This window comes from Serinus canaria, chromosome 6, assembly GCF_022539315.1.
Source record: "Serinus canaria isolate serCan28SL12 chromosome 6, serCan2020, whole genome shotgun sequence".
NCBI classification, from domain to species: domain Eukaryota; kingdom Metazoa; phylum Chordata; class Aves; order Passeriformes; family Fringillidae; genus Serinus; species Serinus canaria.
The window spans coordinates 3,282,252-3,306,599 of record NC_066320.1 but is presented as its reverse complement, the minus strand read 5'-3'; the positions used below and the strand labels follow the sequence as shown (position 1 = coordinate 3,306,599).

Below are 24,348 nucleotides of genomic sequence, written 5' to 3'. Positions count from 1 at the left end.
TGGAGGGCACGTGAGCAGCAAGTGCCAGCGTGGCTGGGCTCTGACACAGCCTGGTCCTTTTAACTCTGGTGATGACAGAGCCACTGGCACTGCCACCAGCAGCCTGGCCAGACGTGCCTGGTAACGAATCTCCCTCGGTGTCCTTCAGGTTTGTGTCCTTTTGGAGCTGCCTAGTAACTTATTTCCCTCCTTGTCCTTCAGATTTGTGTCTTTTTGGAGCTGCCCCCAGGGGGGGAAAGCAACGGTTGATTTTTTTTTTTTTTTTTTTTTTATTTTTGGTCTTAACTCTCAGCTTGGTGACACCACAGGTAGGTTTGCTGGGAGGATTTCAGAGGGCAGGAAAGTCTCGTGGTGTGGGAGCAGAAGGAGGGAGGCAGAGAGTAATTCACAATTCATGCTGCTGGGCTGGAGTTAGGCTCTAACCTTTGAGAGCCTGGCAAAACATCAGGAATCATATGTAAGGTTAACTGTGTGCATTAAAAGCAGGCCTCTGCTCATCTCATCTAAGGTGATCAGAAAGGTTTCTGGTTTTTTTCAGGCTACACTTATTTAACCAGTAGCCTTCCTATGAGGCTGTGCCAGTTTCAGCTCATGGGATCTGAAAAATAGGATCTGTTTACAGTGGGTTTTGGGTAGGAAAGCTAAGCAACAGAGAAACACAAAAAGTATAGACAGAGTCACACTAAACGTGTTCCTTCCATAGCATAAACTCCCCCTTTAGGTTAATTTCCTCTGTGAGACAACTGGCCCAGTCTGGGATTATCCCAGTATTGGTTTAGTTCTTGTTTTGCATAGCTGGTTCTCTTCTTCTTGCCGTTACTAACATAAAAAAGGCTCCAGCCTAGTACCAGATCCTGTCCGTACAGTATAAAAAATTCTCATGTGGACTGCAACAAAAACTGAAATTGGGAAAGGAAATGTCATTTTCTTTCCCAGCCCAGAAAATGACATGTGATCTTCAGATATGTTTGGAACCTAACACGTCCCAACCAAGAAGAAACAAACATTCACATCAACTCCAGCAACAACAACAATCAACAATAACAACAACAGCAGCGTCGGCACCACCGGTTTTGCTGTTGTCACTCTTGCTGTTCCTCCTGTCGCTATTATCACCGTCATTAACACTACTTTTTGTTGTTGTTGTCACCATTATTATTCACACAGGCACGAGATGTGGCTGCTCATTGCAGTCTTGCTCCTCCTACGAGCGCCCACCAGCTCCGAAGGTGCCACCAAGCAGAAGAAGGCTCTGAACCCCGAGGCTCTCATGAACGTTGTAAGCCAGCAGAACTCTGAATTTCCTCTCTGGAGGCTTGGGCACGTTCAGCTGGAGGGGAGAGAGGCTTGGAGAGGGCTGGTGCTGTTGAGCGGCTGTGCTGTGACGCTGCCTCCACACCATCATTAACCAGCTCCTCCTCCCAGCAGAATTAAGGGCAATCACCAGCAGGGCAGTTCGAGATGGGGATAATCCCAGATTGGATTTGACCAGATATCTCCCCAGAGGGTAGAAATTTGTGCGTGGCTCCTCTCCTGCAGCAGCAGCGAGTCGCTCAGGGCCGTGTCCAGGTGAGCCCTGAGAGGCTCTGAAGCTGGGTTATAAGATAAAATTGCTGCATTTCATCTTTCCTGCCAACCTCATGACAAAGCAACCCGTGGGCAGGACCACAGCTGGATTTTCCCAGTCTGTGGAGTTTCCAGCACAAATAAAGCTCAGGCAGAGCCTCAGGAACCCTGCAAGGGCTCCCGTGGGGTTTATCCCACCGCCCTTCCAGTCAGCCCAGCTCGGCTGGTTTATCCCTCTGCCCCTCCACCTTATCAGCCCGGCTCATTCCCCGGAGCTTGATGTGACATGTGCTGCCGTCGGTGTCGGGCGGCAGGAAACCCGTGCCAGCCGTCAGTAAAGCGGGCTCAGGCGCCAGTAAGTCCTTTTGGTTTCAATGGCTTCAGTAAATCTTTTTGGTTTCAATGGTTTCAAGCCCTGCAGCCGCCAGCTCCCCTCCCCGCCCACGGTTGAGCATCTCCCCTTCCCTTGGGCAGGTCACTGGGGCGGGGTTTGGACAGAGCATCCTCTGCCACAAAAAGTCCTCAGCTGATCCAGGGACAGCCCGGGCAAAGCCGTGTCCCCAGCTTCGGTTTTACCAAGTGATGTGTTCTTCATGCCTTCACTGTGGAAATTTTCCCACCTGGGTTTTTCTTCCCCCAGAGCCAAATCATCTGCCACAGAGGGTACCCCAGTGAGGAGTATGAAGTGCTGACTCGTGATGGCTACTACATCCACCTGAACAGGATTCCTCATGGAAGGGAAAAGCCTAAGAACAGAGGTACAGCTCGATTTCTCTCAGAGCCAGCCAAAAATAAAAGCCCTGAATCTCAGCAGGGGAATGGATGAACCTCGACAGGCTGAGGGATCGTCATTGTTAAAACAAAAATACTGAGTCCGTGGGATTTCTCCAGTTTATACTCAAAGCTGTAGCACCAGAAAACATGGCCAAAATGCATATTTTGCATGTCCTCTGGCAGTGCAAGGAAGAGGCTTTACTGGCCTTAATTTGGGGTGAGTGAGTAGAGAGAATGTGGTTCAATGAAATGTGCTGTTTCTTTTGCACCCAGGGGCCAGGCCAGTGGTGTTTCTCCAGCACGGGATATTTGGAGAAGGCAGCCACTGGGTGGAAAATCTGGCCAACAACAGCCTTGGCTTCATACTAGCAGACTCTGGCTATGATGTGTGGCTGGCAAACAGCCGGGGGACGAGCTGGTCCCGGAGACACCAGCACCTTTCAGCTGACCAGGTGGAATTCTGGGATTTCAGGTGGGCTGGAGCGCCTTACAAAAGCCTGGCAGAGCCTCTCTGCCTGTCACCAAGCTCTAGGCAGAGGTGGGTGCCTCTGAGCAGGCAAGTCAGAGCACCTAATCCCTGGCACAGCCTCCCCTAGGGAGGATGGAGGGACCTGAGCAGACCTGCCTGCTGACATGGTGCCAGCACCTCCCTGCAGCCTCTGAGAGCACAGGGCACTGCCACCTGCGTGGGGACACACAGAGACATCTGCTCTGCTTCAGGGACCTCCACTGATGAGTCCACAAGTGTCATTGCCACCTCCCCTGCTCCTAGACCTTGCTGCCTCTTGTCCCCCCTTTTTAAGCTGCTACTGCCTCTCCAGAGCAGAACCCCCAAGCTCATAAACAGGCTTTTAGAAAAACCTCACCCAGCAGGTCTGCCTTTCACCACCTCCCACCAACAGGCACACGGGCAGGAACCAGTGCTCCACTCCCCTGGGGGAAAGAGCATCCCAGGGAGCAGAGCTGGTGCTGTAATCCTGGTGGGAGCCAGCTCTGGCTGGGAATGGCACTGGAATGCTGGCCAGGCTCGGCGCAGTCTGTTTACTGCTCACCACGGCCGTGGGAGGACTAAGCCCTTTCAGGGCAGGGTGATGCCATGGCAGGAGGGATCCATGCCAGGGATTTTCCCCTGGAAAATCAGCCGCAAGCGTAGAGCTGGGCAGTGCAAGGCAGCTCAGGGGGGAAGTTGCTGCCTCACAACCAACATCCCCCTCCTGTGCTGCAGCTTCCATGAGATGGCAATGTTCGACCTGCCGGCCGCCATCGACTTTGTGTTGCAGAGAACGGGGCAGAAGCAGCTCCACTACGTTGGATACTCCCAGGGCTGCTCAATTGGTGAGTTCTGAAGGGTCACCCACCACCTTGACTCGAAAAAGTCCATTTTGGTGTTTTGGTCAGCAGAAGGCAGAGGGCTCCCTTCCTCGTGGGCTTAACAACCACTGAAGTTCCCCATCAGCCAGGGGAATAAAGGTGTTGCCTCCCTTTGGGCATCTCTTGCACCAGCATTTAGCAGGAAGGTGGCAACAGATCTCAGATTTCCAAGTGGAGATAATCAATTCAACAGAGCTGGGTCCAAGTGAGCCCTCGGATTAAGCACCTGAGGAAAGATGGAGCAAGCCTGAGGTTGTTTTTTCTGTTTTCTCAGCGTTTATTGCGTTTTCATCCCTGCCCGAACTGGCTCGGAAAGTCAAAATGTTTTTTGCCCTGGCTCCAGCAGTGTCACTGAAGCATGCCAGAAGTCCATTCATGAAGATGCAGCTCCTTGTGGACAACAAGCTCCAGATGATTCCGGTAAGGGATCACTCCACACCCTTCTGCCCCAAAATGACTGGTTCTAGAGAAGGGATCGTGCCCAGACACAGCCCCTGGGGCTCTCTGATGCAGCAGAAAACAGTTAATTAATGCTGATTTATTAGCACAGACACAATTCAGGCACACACACAGTCCTGGACGGCCTGGTTGAGTGCATTTCTTCTTTCCATCTGTAGGATACACGTGGTCTTTATGTGGGGACATATGGGAATAAATCACATGGCACTCCATTTTCTTCATGGTGGGAAAAGCCCCTTCTTTAGTCACATAACTGCTTTTTATGCAGTTTTACAGACCTCATGTGTGACTCCAATTGGTCAGGAGCTTTTTTGCCAATTGCTTTCATAGGTAATTAACAAGTTGTTATTCTGTATTGATTGGTCACTCAAACCCCTGATGTGTACATGCAGAAAAAGTTGTTGGTGAGAGATAATTTTAATTTTTCTGTCTAATGGTGCAAAAACAGTTTATACAGGTGCTGGTTGTCTTTTACCCAGTGATAGATTGTTATGCTGAGGAACTACTCCCACCAGGATTGCTTTCAATGGGAACTTGCACAGTGCTAGCTTCCCTCAGAAGAAATGACAGGCCAGCCAGAGCAGGCTTGATTTTATAAGGCTTTTCTTTATAATTTTCCTACCTAACTGCAACAAGGGCACTTGTAGGGGCCCTAGACCAAACACCTGGAGAAGAGCAGCTTAGCTGTGTTGATTCCATGAAGAACAGACCCTGTGCTTGGGGGAGGTGGGGGGAAAGAGGAGAGTTGTGAATATTGATTTCCCTGGAGTGTGCTCACTCAGCCCCAACTCCAGCCACGAGCTGCCCACATTTCCGTGAGGCAGGAGGGCAGGGGGGGCAGCAGGCTTGACTCCTGGGTATTCCTGCCTGAAATTCCTGCCTGACTCCTGGTGTTTACTGCCTGGCTGGTGGGGCAGCCTAGGGGCTGGGCTGCAGGGAGGGAAGGCAGGGACTGCCCTTTGTGTGGCCCTTTGCTCCCGCAGCTGCTGCTGGGCAGAACGGACGCGTCCCTGCGCATCAGGAAGCTGTGGCGCTTTCTCCCCGAGCTCTGCAGGCACACGCTGCTGCACAGGGCCTGTGCCAACCTCCTCTTCCTGCTGGGGGGCTACAACGAGAAGAACCTCAACATGGTGGGTGTGCCATTCCAGTGGGGCTGCTGTTGTGTCACTGCCCAGCCTTGCTACAGCCACTCACCACCAGTGCTTGCAGCAAGCTGACCCTGCGTGGGCAACACGTGTCCCTCTGCCATGTGCTTTTCCTCTTGGGACAGGGAAAGCCACCCCAGGCTCTGCTGGGTACATGTCAGTGGCCAGGTGGCCCTTGCCAGCACCTCTGAATTAGGGCTGCCTGTCACTGTGACCAGCCTGGGGTGCAGCCCCTGCTGTGACCCACCTGCTGAAGCAGCCTCTGGGTGACCTCAGGCAGTCACTGAGGCTTTTGGGCACAGCCCCTGAGCCCAGGTAAAGTGTTTCACAGAGCTCATCCCTCATGCCCATCACTCTCCTCCCCATGCTGCCTCACAGCAATTGGTTTTTAATGAAAATTGTATTCCTGAGCCTGGTCCAGCTCTTCAGGCAGCATGACTCAGCAGTGGCTGCTCTGGGAAACCCCTGGCAGCTGCCACTCCACTCCCATCCGCTGGAAAGCACCCTCAGCTGGGATTTGTTTCCTTGCAGACACGGCTGGATGTGTACACATCCCACTATCCAGATGGCACCTCTGTCAAAAACATCATCCACTGGGCCCAGGTAGGACCCCTGACAAACAGATGCTTCACCCCTGTCCCTTCACTGAGCCTGCTGTGCCCAGGGCAGACACGAGAGCTCAGGGGTCCCAGACATTGGGAAAGTAAAGGCAAGAAATTAGAAGAGTTGTTGGGTGCAGGATGAGCTCCTGCTCACGTGGAGCACCTTGTTTTGTCAGCCCATGGCTAGGGACAGGCAGGGAGCCAGAGGTCAAAAAGCCACCCTGTTAAAAAAGCTGGAATGCCACTTCCTCCTGCAATGTCCCACGGTGAGGACACCAACACCTCTCATTTTCCTGCCTGTCCCCAGCCAGCTGGCATGGTTGGAGATGGGCACATGGAGGGCAGGGACTTTCACAAACACTTTCTGAGCACCCTCTCATGATGGGTGCCTTGAGGGGCCAGGAGATGTGAGACCCACACAGGAGCAGATCCATCCTCTCCCAGCAGATCCATCCTCCCACAGCAGATCCATCCTCTCCCAGCAGATCCATCCTCCCACAGCAGGTCCATCCTCTCACTCACAGCAGATCTATCCTCTGACAGCAGATCCACCCTCTCTTCCCAGGTGATAAAATCTGGAGAATTCAAAGCCTTTGACTACGGCAGCGAGAACCCCACTAGGTACCACCAGGTAGGAGCTGCCGTGGCCGTGCTGGCAGCTGGAGGTGCTGGGGTCTCTCCAGGGTGGTGCAGGGACAGAATGGCTTCCCTGAGCACCTGAGAGCCCCCCATGTCTCCCCAGGACACACCACCCTTGTACCGCGTGGAGGAGATGCCGGTGCCCACGGCGGTGTGGTCAGGAGGGCAGGACTGGGCAGCTGACTGGAGGGACGTGCTCCAGCTGCTGCCCCGCATCAGCCACCTCGTCACCTACACCCACATCCCCGACTGGAACCACTGGGACTTTGTCTGGGGCCTGGACGCCCCTGGGCGCCTCTACAGCAGCATCCTGAGCCTGATGGAGGGGTCCCAGTAGAGCAGCGGCTCCTGGGGGAGGAGCCAGTGGCCTGGCCCCTGTCCCCCAGCTGAGACAGCCCGAGGAGAGGGTGGGACTCTGCCTGCTGTCCCCTCCTTCCTGCTGGCCTGACACGCTTGTGGTGATGGTGCTTTCTACACGTCCCTTGGTTGTTGGGTCTCTCCTCCTTGCTTGGGAGCTCCTCAAGCACCGGTGGCACCGTGCTGGGAGGGCAGCACCGGGGTCAGACGAGGCACCGGAGCAGACAGGAGCCACCAGCCCTGCTGGAATGGCCCCAACATGATGGTGCTGAGCCAGGGGCACATGGGACCCTGCCATGACCCCACGGTGGGATGTGGGTTAGAGCAGCCGGGCTGTGAGGGGGTGGGAGGGAGCTGGGCCTGTTGGGTCTGGCTGTGGGGGGACAGGCTGAGCAGCCCCCCAGCTGTGGCACACAAAGGAATGCAGGGGATGCATGAGGCCAAACCCTTCTTGGCAACAGCAACAGGTGATGCAGTGAGGGGTTCTGGGCCCAGATTGCAGCCAGAATGGGTTCAATCCAGATTGGGTTCAGGTTGGATTTGGAGAATCCTTTTTCCCCAAGACAAGTCCCCAGGAAGTGGAAGGTCCCCATCTGGGCCAAGCGAGGCAGCTGCCTGCATTATTCGAGCAGGGGGTTCAGTGGCCAAAGGTCCCCAGGAATGGCTGCTTGGCCAAGCACCAAGACACTGGCAATGATCATCCCTCATCCCTGGGAGCTGGTGACCCAAATGCCCTGGGCTGAGTTGCAGGGCCACCGTTTCCCCGGGAAGCTGCTGCCAGGCTGATGTCCCCAGCCCGTCCCACCCTGCTGCTTGCTGCAAACTCGGAGGTGGGGAAAATCCCTTCCTAAATAAATACTCAAAGGGGATTTCAGGAGCCTGTGCTTTGACACTCCCAGCTCTTCCTTGCATGTGAATATTTTCTGGGGAGCTGGCAGGGCCAGCAGGGACACAGGGTCAGCTGGTAGAGCTGGGTGGCACCGTGGGTTCTCCCAAGGTCCCAGCTGGGAGTATCCCAGTACATCCAATACCCTACCCCACCCCTGGGCAGGGGGCCGGAACTCTTGCTGGCCAAAGAACCCCACCAGACAGCCTTGGGAGTGGAGTTTTATTGTATCCATGAAGGTTTGGGAATCACGGGTGGGCGGGAGCGCTGGGACTGGCCCTTGGGGCAGCTCTGTGTGCGGCGGGACCGCGGGGCGATGGGCATCCGCTACTCCTCCTCCAACCTTGGAGGCTGGCCCCCACCGTATAAGGTGGATGAGCGGGAGAAGAATGGGGAGAGGAGGGTGGGGAGGTGGTCCCAGGGCTGCCCCTACTCCAGGGGGTGCCCTCTCCCACCCCGGCCTCCCCCTGGCCTCCATGGGTGCGGGCAGCTGGTTCATCACCGCACCGGGACCCACTGGCAGCCACGCGTCCCTCCATGCAGTCCCCCATCCTTCCCTCCATCCCTTCCTTCCTTCCTCCTTCCCTCCCTGCCGGGGCTCGGGCCGCTCCAGGGGCGGTGCCGTTGGCGGCGGGCGGTGCCGCCGGCGGCGGAGGGCGGTACCGGCCGGCGCGGGCGGCCATGGAGGGCAGCGGGCCCCGGGTGGTGGCGGTGGGCGCGGGGCTGGCGGGGCTGGGGGCGGCCCAGCAGCTCCGCGGACACGGCTCCCTCCGCCTGCTGGAGGCGGCGGCCCGCGCTGGCGGCCGCGTCTGCACCCGCCCCTTCGGTACGGGCGGCGAGGCCGGGGCAGGCTCCGGGAACCGGGGGTGGGCGGCACCGGGGGGCGGGCCCGGGCTGGGGCGGGGGGCGGCGGTACCGGGATGCGGGAGCTGCTGCACCTGCCCCCCGCCCGTGGGGCCGGTCCGGAGTGGGCCGGACACGTGGCGGGGGTGGCCGGTCCCGTGAGCACACTGGGACCGAACGGAAGCCGTTCACGGGGGGCAGCGGGGGCCGTTTCGGGGGTACGGGGCGCCGGGGGTCCCGCTGCACCCCGAGGGCTCTTCCGCGGCCACGGCTCGGCGTGACCTGCTCTCCCTCCCGGCAGCGTCGGGGCTGGCGGAGATGGGCGCACACTGGATCCACGGCCCCTCGCCGGGAAATCCCGTGTTCTGCCTGGCCTCCCGCTACGGCCTGCTGGGCCCGGAGGCCGCCCGGGAGGAGAACCAGCAGGTGGAGGCGGGGGGCCACCCCCCGCTGCCGTCCGTCACCTACGGCAGCTCGGGGAAGGTGCTGAATCCCAAGGCAGTGCGCGAAGCCCGCGACCTCTTCTACGCCCTCCTGGCCTCCACCCGCGCTTTCCAGGGCTCCAAGGAGCCGCCGTGGCCCAGCGTGGGCCAGTACGTGCGGGCAGAGATCGCCCGGACGGTCCCCACCATGGCGGGGGGGCAGGAGGATGCACGGCGGCTGCAGCTGGCCGTGCTCGCCGCCTGCCTCAAGCTGGAGTGCTGCATCAGCGGGACCCACAGCATGGACCTGGTGGGGCTGGAGCCCTTCGGGGAGTACGTGTCGCTGCCCGGCCTGGACTGCACCTTCCCAGGGTAAGCGCGGGGCTCCGGAGCGGGACGCGGAGGAGCGATCCGGGGGCCGCCCCGTCCCCAGCGGTGACTCCTCCCACAGTGGCTACAGCAGCTTGGCCGAGCGCCTGCTCTCGGATCTGCCCGAGGGCACCGTCCTGTTCAACAAGGCGGTGAGGACCATCCACTGGCAAGGGTCCTTCCGTGAGGAAGGCAGCGATGGCAGCAGGGTTTTCCCAGTCCAGGTGGAGTGCGAGGATGGAGATGTCTTCCTTGCTGACCACGTCATCATCACTGTTCCGCTGGGTGAGGACACCAACACCTTCCTTTGCCCTGCCCTTCCTCTCCGACCAGCTGGCACGGTTGGAGATGGGCAAGCGGAGGGCAAGGATTGCCTAAACCCCTTCCCAGCCTCCCCTCTCCTGCTGGGAAGAGGTTGGAAAGGGGTTTGGGGAGGTCAGAGCATCTCAGACACCATTTAGGAGCCCAGCTGAGAGCTGCCCCGTTGCCTGCCCGAACTTGTGGCTGCAGGTTTCCTCAAGGAACGCCAACAGGAATTCTTCCAGCCCCCCCTTCCCGAGCGGAAAGCACAGGCCGTTCGCAACCTGGGCTTTGGCACCAACAACAAGATCTTCCTGGAGTTCGAGCAGCCTTTCTGGGAGCCCGAGCAGCAGCTCCTGGAAGTGGTGTGGGAGGACGAGTCGCCCCTGGAGGAGCCCGACGCTGACCTGGAGGCCAACTGGTTCAAGAAGCTCATCGGATTCGTGGTGCTGCAGCCGCCAGAGCAGTAGGTGGCCGGGGATTTGGGGCGTCCGGGCCGCTGGTGGGCACGGGGAGGTGCAGCAGCTTTCAGCCCCACCTTCCCGCCCCAGGCACGGGCACGTCCTCTGCGGCTTTATCGCGGGGAAGGAGTCGGAGCACATGGAGACGCTGAGCGACGCCGAGGTGCTCAGCGCCATGACCCACGTCCTGCGCACGATGACAGGTGCCCGCCCCGTCCCGCCCTGCCCACTGCCCCGGGGGCAATCTCCCGATCCTAGCCCTGAGCCCCATCCGCAGGGAATCCGAACCTGCCCGCGCCCAGGAGCGTGCTCCGCTCCCGCTGGCACAGCGCTCCCTACACGCGCGGCTCCTACAGCTACGTGGCCGTCGGCAGCTCGGGGGACGACATCGATGTGCTCGCACAGCCGCTGCCCGAGGACCCCCGGGACCCCCGGGTGAGGACTAAGCTCCAGGGGGTGCGGCGGGGACAGACAGACGGCGGTGGGGACAGGCCGCTGCAGGAGCACGGGGAGGTGGCATTGCCGACCCTCTGCAGGGGTCACCAGTGCTCGGGTCACTCGCTGAGCTCCTCGGGGGAGGGGGCATTCCCACAAAAGTCGTGGGCAGGCGGCTCCTCCCAACCTCCTTCCCAGCCTCCTAAGGAAGGGAAAGTGCCCGTTCTGGGTTTGTAAAGCGGCCGTGCCCCCGCGGGGTGCCGGAGCGCGGGGGGTGAGGCTGTTCTAGCCCAGCCCCACGGCCTCTGTGCTCACCCCCCGCCTCTCCGCAGCCCCTGCAGCTCCTCTTCGCCGGCGAGGCCACGCACCGCACCTTCTACTCCACCACCCACGGGGCGCTGCTGTCGGGGTGGCGAGAGGCCGAGCGGCTCAACCAGCTCTTCGAGGCGCCCGTCCCCGCGCCTCAGTCCTGAGGCGGCAAAATAAACCGCGGTGCTTTGCCCTTCGGTCTCCTTTATTGAGAAACCTCCGCGCCGGCGGCTTCTTCTCCGTGGCGGGGTGGGTGCGGCGGGGCTGGTTCCACGGAGCGGGGGCTGCGCTGTTGGTTTAATACCAGTTGGTGCTGGAGATGGTGTAGCGGGGATCGTCCAGCGGGTCCTGCGTCGGGCCTGGCCGCGGGGGAGCCTCCGGGGCTGGTGGGAGAGGGGGTTGAGGCTCACACACGCCGGCACGGGGAGTACTGGGGCCCGCAGGGGGCACGCCGGGGCCCGCGGGGGGTACGCCATGCCCCCCGCTGGCCCCGGCACTCCCCGTGCCGCCGGGAGGTGCAGCCGAACCCCCCTGAGGCCCCAGCGGCGACGGCGGCGGCTCCGCCATGGCTGTCACTGAGGCGGCTTCCGGTCGCGCCGGAAGTGACGCGCAGGAGCCATGCGGGTGTGGGCAGCGCTGAGGGCGGCGGGGACGGTGCCGGGAGGGTTCCGGGAGCGCTTCGAGTTCGGCGGCCGCGATGTGGCCTCCTGGTTCCCGCGGCACATGGCGAAAGGTGAGGGGCGGCAGCGCGGCGGACCGAATTGCCCACCGCGCCCACCGAGCGCTCACCCCGCGCTGTGCTGTGTGCTGCAGGCCTGCGGCAGATGCGCCTGGCGCTGCGCCGCGCCGACTGCCTCGTGGAGGTGCACGACGCTCGAATATCCTGCACAGTTGCCGGAGAACCCTGTCCCTTGTCCCTCCAGACCACCCTTGCCCCTCTCCGCCTCCTCTCCATCCCCTTCCCGCTACGCTCTTGCAGTCACTGTCCTTAGCGCAGCCACATTCCGCTGTCGGGCCGTAACCCCGCGCTGCAGGAGGCGCTGGGCATCCGCCCTCACGTCCTGGTGCTGAACAAGACGGATCTGGCTGATCCCCGCCGGCAGCCGGTGAGCGCCGGGGCAGGGCCGGGAGGGCGACAGCGGCGGTGTCACAGGCGGGTGACAGCAGTGCCTCCTCCCGTCCCCTGCAGGAGGTTTTGGAGCAGCTGAGGCAGCAGGGATGCTCGCACGTGGTCTTCACGGACTGCCAGCGTGATGTCAATGTCAAGAAGGTAGTGGGGCAGCAGCCCAGCCCTGCTCCCTGGTGAGCTCCCAGCCCCAGGGAGAGCCCTCGGTGCTCCAGCTGGCTGCTCCCTTTCCCCCTTGCCTTTCCTTGGGACTGTCCCAAGTCCTCTGCTCAGCCCTCGTTGTGCAAATCCTGCTGGCGCAGTGCCACCAAGCTAGTGGCTGCTGCCAGCCAGGGCACAGAGTGACAGCCCTGTCCCTCTGCAGGTTGTCCCCATGGTTGCCAGGCTGGTGGCCGATGGCCCACGCTACCACAGGGCCGAGGTGAGACACATGCACAGGGGGAACAGAATATCCTGGGTTGGAAGGGACCCACAAAGACCATCCAGTCCAGCTCCTGGCCCCACACAGACACCTCAACAGTCCCACACTGGGCATCCCTGGAGCAGTGTCCAAACCCTCCTGGAGCTCTGGCAGCCTCGGGGCTGTGCCTATTCCCTGGGGAGCCTGGACCCAGCCCCCTCTGGGGGAAGAACCTTTCCTGATCTCCAGCCTGGCACAGCTCCAGCCATTTTCTGCTCCTGTCCCTGTCCCAGAGAGCAGAGCTCCGGGCTGCCCTGGGGAGGAGCTGCAGCTCCCAGGGAGGTCTGATCTCAGTGTGCTCTGCTCCAGCTGAACAAACCAAATGACCTCAGCCAACCCCTGTGTGACCCTCCAGGCCCTTCCCCATCCCTGTGTCCCTCCTTAGGACACTCCCTGACAGCTTTACATCTCTTTTATATTGTGGTGCCCCCAAACTGCCCCCAGGGCAGGAGGTGAGGCTGCCCCAGTGCAGAGCAGAGGGAAGGTCACCCCCTCTCCAGCCAAGGGTGAGAGGGGGTGACATGTGAGGCTGCCCCCACATGTGCCACAAGTGCCTGGCAGGGCCAACACTGGGATATTTCCCTGTTGCTGCAGGGGGTGGCTGGTAACCAGCTGCTCCTTGCCCATGTCTCCCTGGCTCGCAGAGCTCCGAGCACAACATCCTGGTGATCGGCGTGCCCAACGTGGGCAAGTCCTCGCTCATCAACTCCCTGCGGAGGCTGCACCTCAAGAAGGGTATTTCTGCACGGTGACAGGGCTCGGGGGCAGCTGGGCACAGTGCCACCCGTGTCCCTGACTGTGTCTGTGCCCCCAGGCAAAGCCACTGCGGTGGGGGGCGAGCCAGGGATCACCAAGGCAGTGCTGTCCAGGATCCAGGTACCGTCCCTGCATCCAGGAGATCTCCAGGCTCACCGAGCTGGTCTAGGAGGGTTGCTCAGGTCCCCTTTGCAGCTAGAGCTTAACTCAAGCTCAGTGCCTCGCTCGTTAGCCATGTGGTGCTAATTACCAGCCTTGCCTGCCCCATGCTAGGTGTGTGAGAAGCCTCTGATATACCTGGTGGACACCCCTGGCGTGCTGCCCCCACGGCTGGGGGATGTGGAGACGGGCATGAAGCTGGCGCTGTGTGGTGAGCCAGAGGCTGTGGCCGAGGCTGGGGTCACACTGCTGCTCACACCCTCTGCGTGTGAGGGGGTGGAAGGAGGGTTGGCCAGGGCTCAGCAGGGCTGAGGGAAGTGGGGGCTTGACCCTCTTTTCCAGGAGCCATCCATGACCACTTGGTGGGGGAGGACATCATGGCCGACTACCTCCTGTACACCCTGAACAAGCAGCAGCAGTTCAGGTGGGCCAGGGAAGGGTGCCAAGAGGGTGATGGAGATGCCATGCCCAGGGAGTTTTGGGGGTGTGAGCCGTGTCCTCTGGCAGGTACGTGCAGCGCTACGGGCTGGGCCAGCCCTGTGACCACATCGAGCCCCTGCTCAAGCACGTGGCCCTCAGCCAGGGCCGCACGCAGAAGGTGAAGGTGCTCACAGGCACAGGTGAGTGATCCCAGCTGCAGGGCTGGGAGTTTTGGGATCCCAGGGCAGCTCCTGGCTGCACTGACACTCCTGTATCCACTGCCATCTCCAGGGAATGTCAACATGATGATGCTCAACTACCCAGCTGCTGCCTACGAGTTCCTGCGGGACTTCCGAGCAGGACGCCTGGGCAGGGTGACACTGGACTGAGACCTGTCACTGGACAGGCACTGCAGGCAGCCGTGGACTGGGAACACCCTGGTGCCCCTTGGAGCTGGGTACACCTCAGCAGGGAGCTATGGGGTGTGATTGAAGTGGCTCTGCCAGGGCTGTCCCCGGTTTTGGGCAAGAGGCCGCTGGGGCAGGATGCCCTGTGGTGTCGCTGTTGTGATGCTCCTATGGAGAGCTGTGCCCGCCCGGGAGAGCCTGTGGCAGGGCTGGTGCCTCCGGCTGGCACCTGGAAGCTGCCCGGGAGCTGTTTCCTTGCTGGGTTTGGCCTGCTCTGAAGCTTCCATCCCGAAATAAAGCCTGTGTGGGCAGGGGCCATCCCAGGGTCCCGCCCCTCGCCCCGCATCCAGCCACACCTGCTTTCGCCCAATTTTATTGCCGCCTCCTCGGCCTCCGGACACGGCGAGGCCACGGACAGGGGCGGGGTGCACAGGGGTGCCCGAGCCGCTGGGGTTTGACTCGGTGTGGAGAGGTGGTGGTGGAGGGTCTTCCGCGGGGTTCCTGCCCCGCCAGCGGTGGGTGGCCGTATTCCCGGGAGCCGCTGCTCGCCCGGGGCGTGGGGCTCAGCCCCGTGGGGGGCGGCCGGTCCTCGCGGCGTCGTGGGTGCACCGGGCACAGTCAGGTCCCCCGAAATCGATCAGCGGCGGAGGAGGGCGGCCAGCGGGCAGAGCCAGGGCAGCGCCCAGCTCGGCGGGCTCCCGGCCGGCGCGGCGGAGGTCCAGGCGCTGGCGGCAGCCGTCCAGTTGCCGTCGCGGTACTCGACGCCGTCTCCCGCTTGCAGCTCTCCGGACAGCCGGGCCCGGCGCAGGGCCGCCCCCGCCGCCACGCCGGCCGCCGCTCCCGCCGCCGCCGCCCCCGCCACGCGCAGGGCCGCCCCGGCAGAGCCGTACCGGGGCACGGCCGCCCTCGGCCGGCTGCGGGCCGCCCCCCGCGCCGCGCCGCGGGCCGCCCCTCGGGCGCCGCCGCGCCCACCCTTGCCGGCCACCGTGTCGCAGAAGGTGGCGGCCAGCAGCACCAGCGCCCAGCACGCCGCCGCGCTTCGCCGCATCCCGCACCTGCCGCAGGGAGGGAGGGAGAGCCCCGCCGCTCAGCCGCGCCCGGCCGCGGGCGGGGGACAGCGCACCGCCGCGTCCCGCTTGCGCGTGTGCTGCGGCCGCGCACGCGTGTGTCACACGCAGCTATCCGCGTGTTGCATAAACGCGCTCCCCCCACCGCTGCGGATGATGCTCCCGTACGCCCCTGTGGATGATGCTCCCGCACACGCACGCTCCCGCACGCCCCTGTGGATGATGCTCCCGCACACACGCGCTCCGCAGCACCTTGTGGCTGACGCTCCGCACAGCCGTGGGGATGATGCTCCCGCACACGGTCGCACCCACGCGTTTCCCCGGCTTCGCACACACCCCGCCGCAGGGCACACTCACACGCCCTCCCCTCCCTCCCCACCCGCGGGGCTCACCGGACCCGGGGATGCCGCTGGCTCGTTCCGCTCCTCTCCACTCCTCCCTGGCCGCGCTCCCGCCGCCGCGCTCCCGCCGCGCCCCCCGCACTCCCCCCACTCCGCGCGGGGGGCGGCGGGGGAATCCCCTCTCCTCACCCTTTCCCCGTCCCTCCCCGATCCCCGCGGCGCCTCTAAATCCCGCACACGCAGCCGCCCCGGCCCTGCCCGCGCCCCGCGGGGCAGCACGGCGGGACCCCCGCTCGGGGCGGCCTCCACGCCCCCTTCCACGGCCCGGGGGTCCCGGCCCCGCCCCGCCTCCCCGCCTCGGCCAATGAGGACGGCGGCTCGCGGGGCGGGGCCGGCTGCACCAATGGGCGGCGGCGGGAGGGGCGGGGCTCGCTCTGCGCTCCGCCATGGCCGCCCCGCTTCGAGCGCTCTTGCGGCCCGCCGCCGCCGCCTCCGCTGCCACTGCGCTCCCCCGAGCCCGCCTCCTGCCGCCGCTCCGCGCCCCCCGCGGCTCACGGGGCTGCAGCGCCGGTGAGCACCGGGACACCGGGGGGGCACCGCGTGGGGGTGGGCCTGGCCTAGACCAGTGCTCAGCGCTGGGCACCGGGTCCCTGCACCGGGCACAGTCGTAGCCCCGAGCGGGCACGTGCCCATCGACCTGCTCGTGGTCCCTGGGCTGCGCACCAGGCCACGGCACCGGACACCGCGTCCCTGCTCCGTGTGCGGTCCCAGCGCCAGGCACGGAGGCCCTAGGCTGTGCACCAGGGCCACAGCACCGGGCACCGGCACCCGGAGCAAGGTACGGGCCCAGCACCGGGCCTGTGCCCAGCTAGTTGCACGTGGTTCCGGAGCTGCGCTCCAGAGCCCATCACAGAGCACTGGGGCCCTAAGCCATGTATGGGGAACGGCACTGCAGCCCAGCACCGGGTACCGGGGCTGCTGGACCATGCAGCTGGTCCCAGCACTGGGTGCGTGGACCACACACACAGTCCCAGCATTGGGTGGTCACGGGGCTTCATCTTCGCGGGTTAGGGTGGCACTAGGAGCTCCTCCGAGCCCGTCCCGCCGGCTGCCGGTGACCGCTGGCATCAAGGTCGCCTTTAAATAGCATGGAGTGACGGTGGCCGGGGTGTGGCCCGGTGCCCGGCAGCTGGTGGGCTAACGGGACAGTGCTGGTGTGGCGGGCAGGGGCTGCATTCCAGTACCTGCTGGTACAGAAGACGGGGACACTGAAGAACGTGGGGCTGATCCAGCTGAACCGGCCCCAGGCGCTCAATGCGCTCTGCGACGGACTGATGGCAGAGCTGGGGCAGGCCCTGGAGGCCATGGAGAGAGACCCGAGGGTGGGAGCCATCGTCCTCACCGGCAGCCAGAAAGCCTTCGCAGGTAGGAGCATGGCCTCTGCTCACCCCAAAGTTTTGGAGGGGATTGGCGTCCCACTGCACTTCCCTTTGCAGCTGGCGCAGACATCAAGGAGATGCAGAGTAAAACCTTCCAGGAGTGCTACAGTGGTGGCTTCCTCGCCGGCTGGGACAAGGTCTCCGTGGTCCGCAAACCCATCATCGCCGCCGTCAATGGCTACGCCGTGAGTGTCCCCCACAGCTCCCTGCACCCCCTGTCCCCACCGTGGCACCCCCTGACCCCTCTCTGCCTCCCCCGTGCCAGCTGGGAGGCGGCTGCGAGCTGGCCATGATGTGCGACATCATCTATGCCGGGGAGAAAGCGCAGTTCGGGCAACCCGAAATCCTGCTGGGAACCATCCCAGGTGAGCAGCAGGCACCTGCCAGGAGCTTCCATCCCAGCTGGGGTGGGGACACCCAGGTGTTCCTCTCTGAACCTCTCCCTTCTCTAAATGCCCCAGGTGCCGGCGGGACGCAGAGGCTGACCAGGGCAGTGGGGAAGTCGCTGGCAATGGAGATGGTGCTCACCGGGGACCAGATTTCAGCCAAGGAGGCAAAGGAGGCAGGTAGGGCTGTGGGACAGCCCTGGCACAGCAGGGATCTGGCAGAGAGCCATCCCCCCACTTCCCACTGCCCGTCCTAGGTCTGGTCAGCAAGGTCTACCCTGTGGAGAAGCTGTTGGACGCAGCCATTGCCTGCGCTGAGAAGATCGCCAACAACTCCAAGCTGGTGACTGCCATGGCAAAGGAGTCAGTGAATGCTGGTAGGGGCTGGGGGCCAACTGGGAACCCCCTGGGGGGCTGCAAGGCCAGGCAGAGGGGTCTCCCCAACTTCTCCCTTGCTTTCAGCCTTTGAAACGACGCTGACAGAGGGGAACAGGACAGAGAAGCGCCTCTTTTACGCCACCTTTGCCACCGTGAGTAGGGGGACAAGGGATAACAGGCATCCCTCGTGGCATGAGGGATAACAGGGTCGCTGCAGCCCCCCCGAGCCTCACTGTCACCTCACCTCTCTGCTTGTCCCAGAGCGACCGCAAGGAGGGGATGACGGCATTCGTGGAGAAGCGCAAGGCCAAGTTCACCGACAGCTGAGCCCGGCAGCTGCAGGTCCCTGGGGTGGTGCAGGTCCCCACGGCCTCCTGCAGCCCGTCCACCCCTGCCTTACCCCGCAGAGGGGACCGGGACCCATCGGCGAGCCATGCTTGGGGTGACAGCCAGCAGTGGGGACCACCTCTGCCTTCGCTATTAAAGGGTTTTCTAGGTGCTGCTGGGAGATGGGGCATCCTTGCTGCGAGCTCCTGCCTTAGCTGAGAAATGTTGGGGTTCACTGAGCCCCCCCCACGCTTCCTCGCTGCTCTCCGATGATGGGCTGGGCAAGAGCAGCCTCGTGGAGCATAGATTTGGGTGTTCCCCAGGAAGGGGACAGCCTGTGGCACCTTGTGGGGCACAACACTAATGTGCTGAGTTTGCTTCAGCCTCGCCTGGGCTGAACTGAGGCCGGGATGATGGGCTGAGTCTCCTGTCCCAGGGCATCATCCTCGCCCTGCCTGCGCCTTGTGGTAATTCTGAGGGAGTTCCTGCAGGTTTGAAGGCCCTGCAATTAGCAGCAGGTTTCTGGCAGTAATGAGGAGCCCAGTAGGATGTGGAGAGGGGATGGGTTTATTGGTAAGGCTCAAGGCTCGGTAGGAAGGGACAAATTTCTCCAGGAAAACCCAGGGGCAGCTCCCACCCCTCATTTCACAGCCTGGGCACATCTCCACTCAGTCGTGGTGGATGTAGTCAAGATCCTCCTCTGGGCCGTTCTGCACCTTTGGGGCCACCATCGAGAATGGCACACGTGCACGGGCATTGACCTCCCTGGCATTATCCTGGGGGTGGTACAGGTGGTCACGGTCCTCCTCTGGGCCATTCTGCACCTTTGGGGCCGGCATCCAGAATGGCACACGGGCACTGGCCTCCCTGGCATCATCTTGGGCATGGTACAGGTGGTCACGATCCTCTTCTGGCCTTGCCTGGACTTGGGGTGGGCCCCTCTGAGCCCAGGCACTGCTGGAGAAGACCTTTATACCTGGTTCACCCTCCTCTGGTGCTCCTACACCCAGGATGCTGGAAGAGGGGAACAAAATCATCGAGGAGAGGTTGCCAAACACCCCCCTGTCCCAGGAGAATCCCATCCCTGTGGAATGCAGGGACCCTAGTGAGATCGCCCACACCCAGGAAGCACCAGTTAGGATCTCAGGGTACAAACTTAAAATACTTGTTTCACAAAAGGAATAGAGAAACCAGCTGGATGTTCAGAGAGTTTGCATAATTCATGGAGAAAGGGAGATGGAGCTGGGACTCCCTTCATTTTGGGGGGCACAAAGCAACAATTTATTCCCCCCTGAAACAGTTTCCATGTTGGGGTGTTAAGCTTTATTGGTTTTTGCAAGCTAGGTGGGAGCCCCTCTTACCTTTCCTCAGCCAAATCCTGCTCCATGGCCAGGTCCTTCCACCGGGAGCTGCTCAGAGCCTATGGGGAGACAAGGGGGTTCCGAGGGGGGGGTACGGGTCACACGTGGGTCTCCTCATCAGAGGGGACAGCAGGAGGAGGACACGTCGAGGCAGGGCTCACCTGGGTGCTGCCGGGTGCCAGCAGGAGGAGAGCCATGCCCAGCAGGATGGTCACACTGCAGAGCCCCATGGTCCTCGAGTGGAGAAGAGAGGGATGGCAGAGACACGGTGGCACAAACCGTGTGGCTGGTGCTGGCCCACACCCTGTTCCCGTGGCCACAGCTCCTCCCTGACCACAGCACCCTCCGTGCCCACCGGGGCTGGCAGAGACCTACCTGTCCGTGGCTGCCTTTTGTCACACCTGCCTCGCACTTTGCCCGCCCCGTGGCAGCCTGCGGGCACTGGGTGGATCCCGGTGCTGGTGCCGCCCATCTCGTGTCCCTCCCGGCCCCGGGTGGCTCCAGATCCTGCTGCCGCCCATCCTGCGTCCCTCCCGGCCCTGAGTGGATCCAGGTTCCGCCGCCCATCCCGTGTCCCTCCCGGTCCTGAGTGCATCCAGGTCCCGCCGCCCATCCCGTGTCCCTCCCGGCCCCGGGTGGATCCCGGTCCCGCTGCCCATCCCGCGTCCCTCCCGGCCCTGTGTGGATCCAGGTGCTGCTGCTCAGGGAGATGGCACCCTGGGCTCTCCAGGCAGGTCTATGTCCTCCTGCCCAGTGCATGATCTCTGGAGAGATGGGAAATTAAAGTTTTGGCTTGAAATAAGGATTTTTGACAGCCACTGGCCAGCTGGGAAATACTTTGTTGGCCGTGGACTGTGGAAAAAGCTGGTGGCCTAGAGGAGAGACAATCAGTGACTTCAGTTTGTTTCCCAACAGCAAGGACAGGCTCTCGGAGACCCTGGGGAAAAGGAATTCCCAGGTCAGAACTGCTGGACCTGACCACAGTGAGGAACAGCAGGCTGGGCTGCTGCCTGGCCTTTGGACTATCACATGCCAAGGTCTGCTTCCCATTCCCAGATATCCCAGTGTGGGGAAAAAGCCTCAATCAGGGCTTTAGTGTTGGAAGTGATCTTTGGTCCCTGCTGAGAGATGTCCCTGAGCAGTTGTGTGGCTGCAGGGTTGGCCTGCTGGAGACAGCACTCACCAGAGCCCATGGAGCAGGGATTAGGGCTGGACAAGCTGGGTGAGTTTTAAACAGAGCAAAGCTTTTTAAAACTCACTGGGAAATCTCCTACATCTCGGTAAACATCATTCCCTGCTCCCATTTGCAAGGATTTTTCAAAGCCCCTTTGGTCTTCTATTTCTTACAGAGAGGGGGAAGGGAAAAAAATTGCAATTATAGATCCTAAGCTTCTTGGATAAACATTTTTCTTCTGGACAATTTCTCTTTTTTTCCCCCTTATGCACAATTTTTGAGTGTCAGGATTCACCAGGAGCCCAAGACCAGTGGCTGTGTTTCCACTTTTTTCCAGGAGGATGAGATTACAAAGGAAGGGAAATGCAACAGGGAAAACAACCTCCTTCCCAACCTGACTTTGGCAGCAGTTGCAGCAAAGGGAGGGAGGTTCATTCCACAAGTCTGACTCTGCCTGGGCTTCAAAACAGCACTTGTACTCACTATGAAGCAATTTTGTAAAAATTCCTTTTATTTATTCACCTGGTTGGAAGTCACTTTATTTTAACTCCCTGTGAAAATGCTTTTCCTGGCCCAGACAGATCTTTCAGAACAGGTGCCAGGGTGCAGAGACTTCAGAGAGATGGAGGAAGTTAGGACCAATGGGATTTTTTTCCCCCATTTTCTCAGTGTTTCCAGCTTCCATACAGTCACATTGTCATCTTGTAACTTCTTGAATCCTTTTTTTTTCCCCCCCATGAGGTAAAAAAAACCCACCCAATCCTGTGCAGCTTCAGCTGCAGGACAGGTTCCTTAACACTTCACCACACTTTCTGTGTTCCTCTGCCTCAAATCTTGAGGATTCTTAAATCAGTTGGGTGGTGCCAGTTCTGATTGACATCAGGATCATGTACCCAAATGCTGGCAGAGCTTTGTTTGGGTGGTTTATTCCAGAGGAGGAACTGGAACTACCCCTGGTGGCACTGGCTCCATGCCTGCTCATCTTGCACAAATCTGCTGCACAGACCTTCAGACTTTTTTCCGTGGTCCTTTAAATCCTCGGGTGGCACCTTGTCCAAAACAAATTGTGGATGGGATCCTGGAAAGGGAGACAGGCTTTAATCCATGTGAGGATCCAGCCCTCACAGGCTCACTGGGGGGCTTGTGGGGGATTTTGCTCTGTGGGGGATTTTAAGCTCCCAGAGTGGGAAGAGCAAGGTATGGGAGAAGCAGGACATGTAAATCGCCAAATAATTTAAAGAATGGGTGAAATACTGGTTGGATTTCCTGTGTACTCTGCACATTCCTGTCCTGGAGGCCTCTTTACAACAAGGTGTGTTCCCAAATATAACACCTGGGCAGCTCCAGTGGTTGAGAATGAGGAGCAGGAGAGCAGAAGCAGCATCCTGCAATACCTTGGGAAGAGATCAGCTGGGCAGACAAACACAGCTCCCACAGCACACCCACATCCTGCCCTTCCTCACACCTCCTTCTTTCAAAAATGGCTTTGGAAGCACACCTGGGATTCCTGCCTGGTTTATCTTCAGCATAGGAACAGCCCAAGCCATGCTGCAAAGGGCTGATAAGATGGAGTGGTCCCAGCCCCTTTTGCCCCTGAGGCCAAAGTACTGACCTGGATTTGTAGAGCCGTTTCTCTGGCAGCGAGGGGCTGGGGCTGGCTGCAGGCTGAGAGATCTCCATGCTCTCCTCAGGCCCTGTTTCCATGGGATTCACTTGGGATTGCTCTGCCATCTCCACGCTCACATCCATGGGCACGCTGGTGCCCTGCTCCACATGAGAGCTGGTGTGCTTGGAGCCACTGCAGAGATAAAGTTTCACATCCTGGCTCAGGAGCTGCCACGTGAGCCCAGAGCCAAGGAAATCAAAGGTACTTCATGAGGAAACGAGTCCATCTGGGATGGATTCCTTCCAAATATCCCATCTCTCCCTGCCCTCTGGGAATAGGAAGCCATTCCCCTTTTTCCAGGCAACCCTTGTGAAGTGTCTCTCCCCATGTTTCCTGTAGCTCCCTCAGGCACTGGAAGGCCACAATGAGGTCACCTCAGAGCTGGACAATCCCAATTCCCTCCCACTTTCCTTGCAGGACAGGAGGAAAGTTCTGCAGTTACCTTTTCACCTTCTTGGGCCTGTCAAACCGAAAGTCAGCAGGATAGAGGTGCACGGTCACCAAGTGATCCTTCCTGTCCTTGCTGCTCCTGAACTTCTCCGTGCAGCCTTCCACCAGACACTGGTACTGAAAGGCAGGGAGGAGAAAGGAAAAAAGACATCACTGGGAAAAAAAAACAAAACAAGCACACACCAACCACGAGGCAAGGGCTGGGCATGGCAGCTCACCATATTCTGCTTCTCAGCCATTATCTGGAAGAGGGAGTCGTGCCACTCCAAGATGTGGATATCCAGGAGATTCCCAGAGGGAAAGGAGCGCTTGCAGAAGGAGCAGACATTCCTGTGCAGGGTGTTGTAGTGGTGCTCGTAGCTCTCCAGCGTGTCAAACACCTGGCTGCACCCAGAGATGTGGCAGCTGAACTCGGACACCCTGCAGGGAAATCAGCACTTTAAGCTAAATTAGAGCCTTATTTTCAGCTGCAAACATCCCCTCTAGATGACTTTATCAACATTTGTGGCATTTTTTGTGACTAATACTTAATATTAAATGCCAGGTACAATGAACAAAGATCATGATGGCGCTGGCAGATGGAAACTTATTTGTCATTGGAAACTTATTAACCATTATGGCTTCGGGATCATCAAGATCATGCTCCTGTTGAAGAACAAACAAGCCATTAATTAATAAATTAGCTGTCTGGGCTAAAAGTTGCAGTTGTGGATGTCAGCTCAGTCATCCAGCACAGTCCTGCTAGGTCAGTGCTTTTTTAAGAGGCATCCAAAGGTGAACCTCACACAGCACTCAAAGTACTTCCTAGCTTTTAAATACAAGAGCAAGACCAAGATTCTCCCCCAGGCTTGGCCTTCCCGCTTGGAGCTGTGCCAGCTGCAGCAGCCCAGAGCAGCTGTGGCTGCCCCTGGATCCCTGGCAGTGCCCAAGGCCAGGTTGCACAGGGCTTGGAGCACCCTGGCCTAGCAGAAGGCGTCTCTGCCCATGGCAGGGAGGAGGAACGAGATATCTTTAAGAGCCCTTCCAACCCAAACCATTCCTTGATTCCATAACGGGCGGGCTCAGAGCCCGCCTCACTTACTTGGGCCTCTCGGCCACCTCCTCGAGGCTGGTGAGGACGCCCTGCAGGTAGAGGTGCCTGTGCACGTCCCCATCCTAGAGAGGAGCAGAGAGCGGCGCTGGGCGGGCGGGCAGGGCTGCAGGGCACAGCGCGGACCCTTCTGCTCCGCGCTGCGAGCGGGCCCCACACGGCCCCGCGGGGCCTCCTCACCTCGAACAGCGGGTGTTGCGGGCCGAGTTGGAGGCGGCGGGGGGCGAAGGTGAAGGGCGGCGTGGGGCGAGGGGCAGGCGGGGATGGGGGATGCTGAGGGAGCGGCGGGAGCCCCTCACGGAGGAGGAGGCGAAGGCCCGGCGGCAGCGGCAGCATGGCGGGGAGAGATGCGGGTGCGCCGTGCGCATGCGCGGGGGCGCGCTGCCAAGGTTACCGCGCCGCC

The 24,348-nt window shown here is 60.7% G+C and overlaps 7 protein-coding genes across 11 annotated transcripts; 4 read left to right on the top strand and 3 right to left on the bottom strand.

The window, feature by feature from the left end:
* LOC108961653 (lipase member M-like) lies at positions 1-7,782 on the top strand. Of its 3 annotated transcripts, XM_018911127.3 has the most exons (11): positions 60-120; positions 202-308; positions 1,168-1,279; positions 2,207-2,324; positions 2,614-2,812; positions 3,566-3,675; positions 3,986-4,131; positions 5,154-5,300; positions 5,847-5,918; positions 6,483-6,548; positions 6,660-7,782. In XM_018911127.3, exons 3-11 carry the CDS (start codon positions 1,175-1,177, stop codon positions 6,891-6,893), a joined length of 1,197 nt encoding a protein of 398 aa, XP_018766672.2. In that variant the 5' UTR covers positions 60-120; positions 202-308; positions 1,168-1,174; the 3' UTR covers positions 6,894-7,782. The 3 variants fall into 3 exon arrangements, with proteins under 3 accessions (XP_018766671.2, XP_018766673.2, XP_018766672.2); XM_018911126.3 differs by lacking the exon at positions 202-308 and having other exon boundaries at positions 1-148; XM_018911128.3 differs by lacking the exons at positions 202-308; positions 5,154-5,300 and having other exon boundaries at positions 1-148.
* A 683-nt stretch (positions 7,783-8,465) lies between these two features.
* Positions 8,466-11,131, top strand: PAOX (polyamine oxidase). 2 transcript variants are annotated; one of them, XM_009087584.4, is made up of 7 exons: positions 8,466-8,625; positions 8,944-9,436; positions 9,516-9,718; positions 9,944-10,199; positions 10,285-10,397; positions 10,472-10,629; positions 10,962-11,131. In XM_009087584.4, exons 1-7 carry the CDS (start codon positions 8,481-8,483, stop codon positions 11,100-11,102), a joined length of 1,509 nt encoding a protein of 502 aa, XP_009085832.4. In that variant the 5' UTR covers positions 8,466-8,480; the 3' UTR covers positions 11,103-11,131. The 2 variants fall into 2 exon arrangements, with proteins under 2 accessions (XP_009085832.4, XP_030097040.1); XM_030241180.2 differs by lacking the exon at positions 8,466-8,625 and adding an exon at positions 8,695-8,860.
* Positions 11,132-11,536: 405 nt separating this feature from the next.
* On the top strand, positions 11,537-14,621 carry MTG1 (mitochondrial ribosome associated GTPase 1). The gene is made up of 11 exons (XM_050976343.1): positions 11,537-11,671; positions 11,752-11,818; positions 11,942-12,044; positions 12,128-12,208; positions 12,429-12,485; positions 13,169-13,259; positions 13,339-13,400; positions 13,554-13,650; positions 13,782-13,863; positions 13,947-14,059; positions 14,151-14,621. Exons 1-11 carry the CDS (start codon positions 11,557-11,559, stop codon positions 14,246-14,248), a joined length of 966 nt encoding a protein of 321 aa, XP_050832300.1. The 5' UTR covers positions 11,537-11,556; the 3' UTR covers positions 14,249-14,621.
* A 2-nt stretch (positions 14,622-14,623) lies between these two features.
* On the bottom strand, positions 14,624-15,955 carry SPRN (shadow of prion protein). Its single transcript, XM_050976345.1, has 2 exons — positions 15,726-15,955; positions 14,624-15,321 (listed from the first exon to the last, which is right to left on the bottom strand). Exon 2 carries the CDS (start codon positions 15,312-15,314, stop codon positions 14,904-14,906), a length of 411 nt encoding a protein of 136 aa, XP_050832302.1. The 5' UTR covers positions 15,315-15,321; positions 15,726-15,955; the 3' UTR covers positions 14,624-14,903.
* Positions 15,956-16,102: 147 nt separating this feature from the next.
* Positions 16,103-18,385, top strand: ECHS1 (enoyl-CoA hydratase, short chain 1). The gene is made up of 8 exons (XM_050976460.1): positions 16,103-16,244; positions 16,902-17,099; positions 17,171-17,298; positions 17,379-17,478; positions 17,575-17,679; positions 17,757-17,876; positions 17,962-18,029; positions 18,139-18,385. The coding sequence occupies exons 1-8, from the start codon at positions 16,121-16,123 to the stop codon at positions 18,202-18,204; spliced, it is 909 nt and encodes a 302-aa protein (XP_050832417.1). The 5' UTR covers positions 16,103-16,120; the 3' UTR covers positions 18,205-18,385.
* A 368-nt stretch (positions 18,386-18,753) lies between these two features.
* PRAP1 (proline rich acidic protein 1) lies at positions 18,754-21,101 on the bottom strand. Of its 2 annotated transcripts, XM_050976463.1 has the most exons (4): positions 19,941-21,101; positions 19,727-19,799; positions 19,566-19,624; positions 18,754-19,218 (listed from the first exon to the last, which is right to left on the bottom strand). In XM_050976463.1, exons 2-4 carry the CDS (start codon positions 19,793-19,795, stop codon positions 18,873-18,875), a joined length of 474 nt encoding a protein of 157 aa, XP_050832420.1. In that variant the 5' UTR covers positions 19,796-19,799; positions 19,941-21,101; the 3' UTR covers positions 18,754-18,872. The 2 variants fall into 2 exon arrangements, with proteins under 2 accessions (XP_050832420.1, XP_050832419.1); XM_050976462.1 differs by lacking the exon at positions 19,941-21,101 and having other exon boundaries at positions 19,727-19,934.
* Positions 21,102-21,230: 129 nt separating this feature from the next.
* ZNF511 (zinc finger protein 511) lies at positions 21,231-24,293 on the bottom strand. The gene is made up of 6 exons (XM_009087740.4): positions 24,126-24,293; positions 23,937-24,010; positions 23,074-23,275; positions 22,848-22,972; positions 22,352-22,537; positions 21,231-21,817 (listed from the first exon to the last, which is right to left on the bottom strand). The coding sequence occupies exons 1-6, from the start codon at positions 24,279-24,281 to the stop codon at positions 21,748-21,750; spliced, it is 813 nt and encodes a 270-aa protein (XP_009085988.1). The 5' UTR covers positions 24,282-24,293; the 3' UTR covers positions 21,231-21,747.
* Positions 24,294-24,348: the final 55 nt, after the last annotated feature.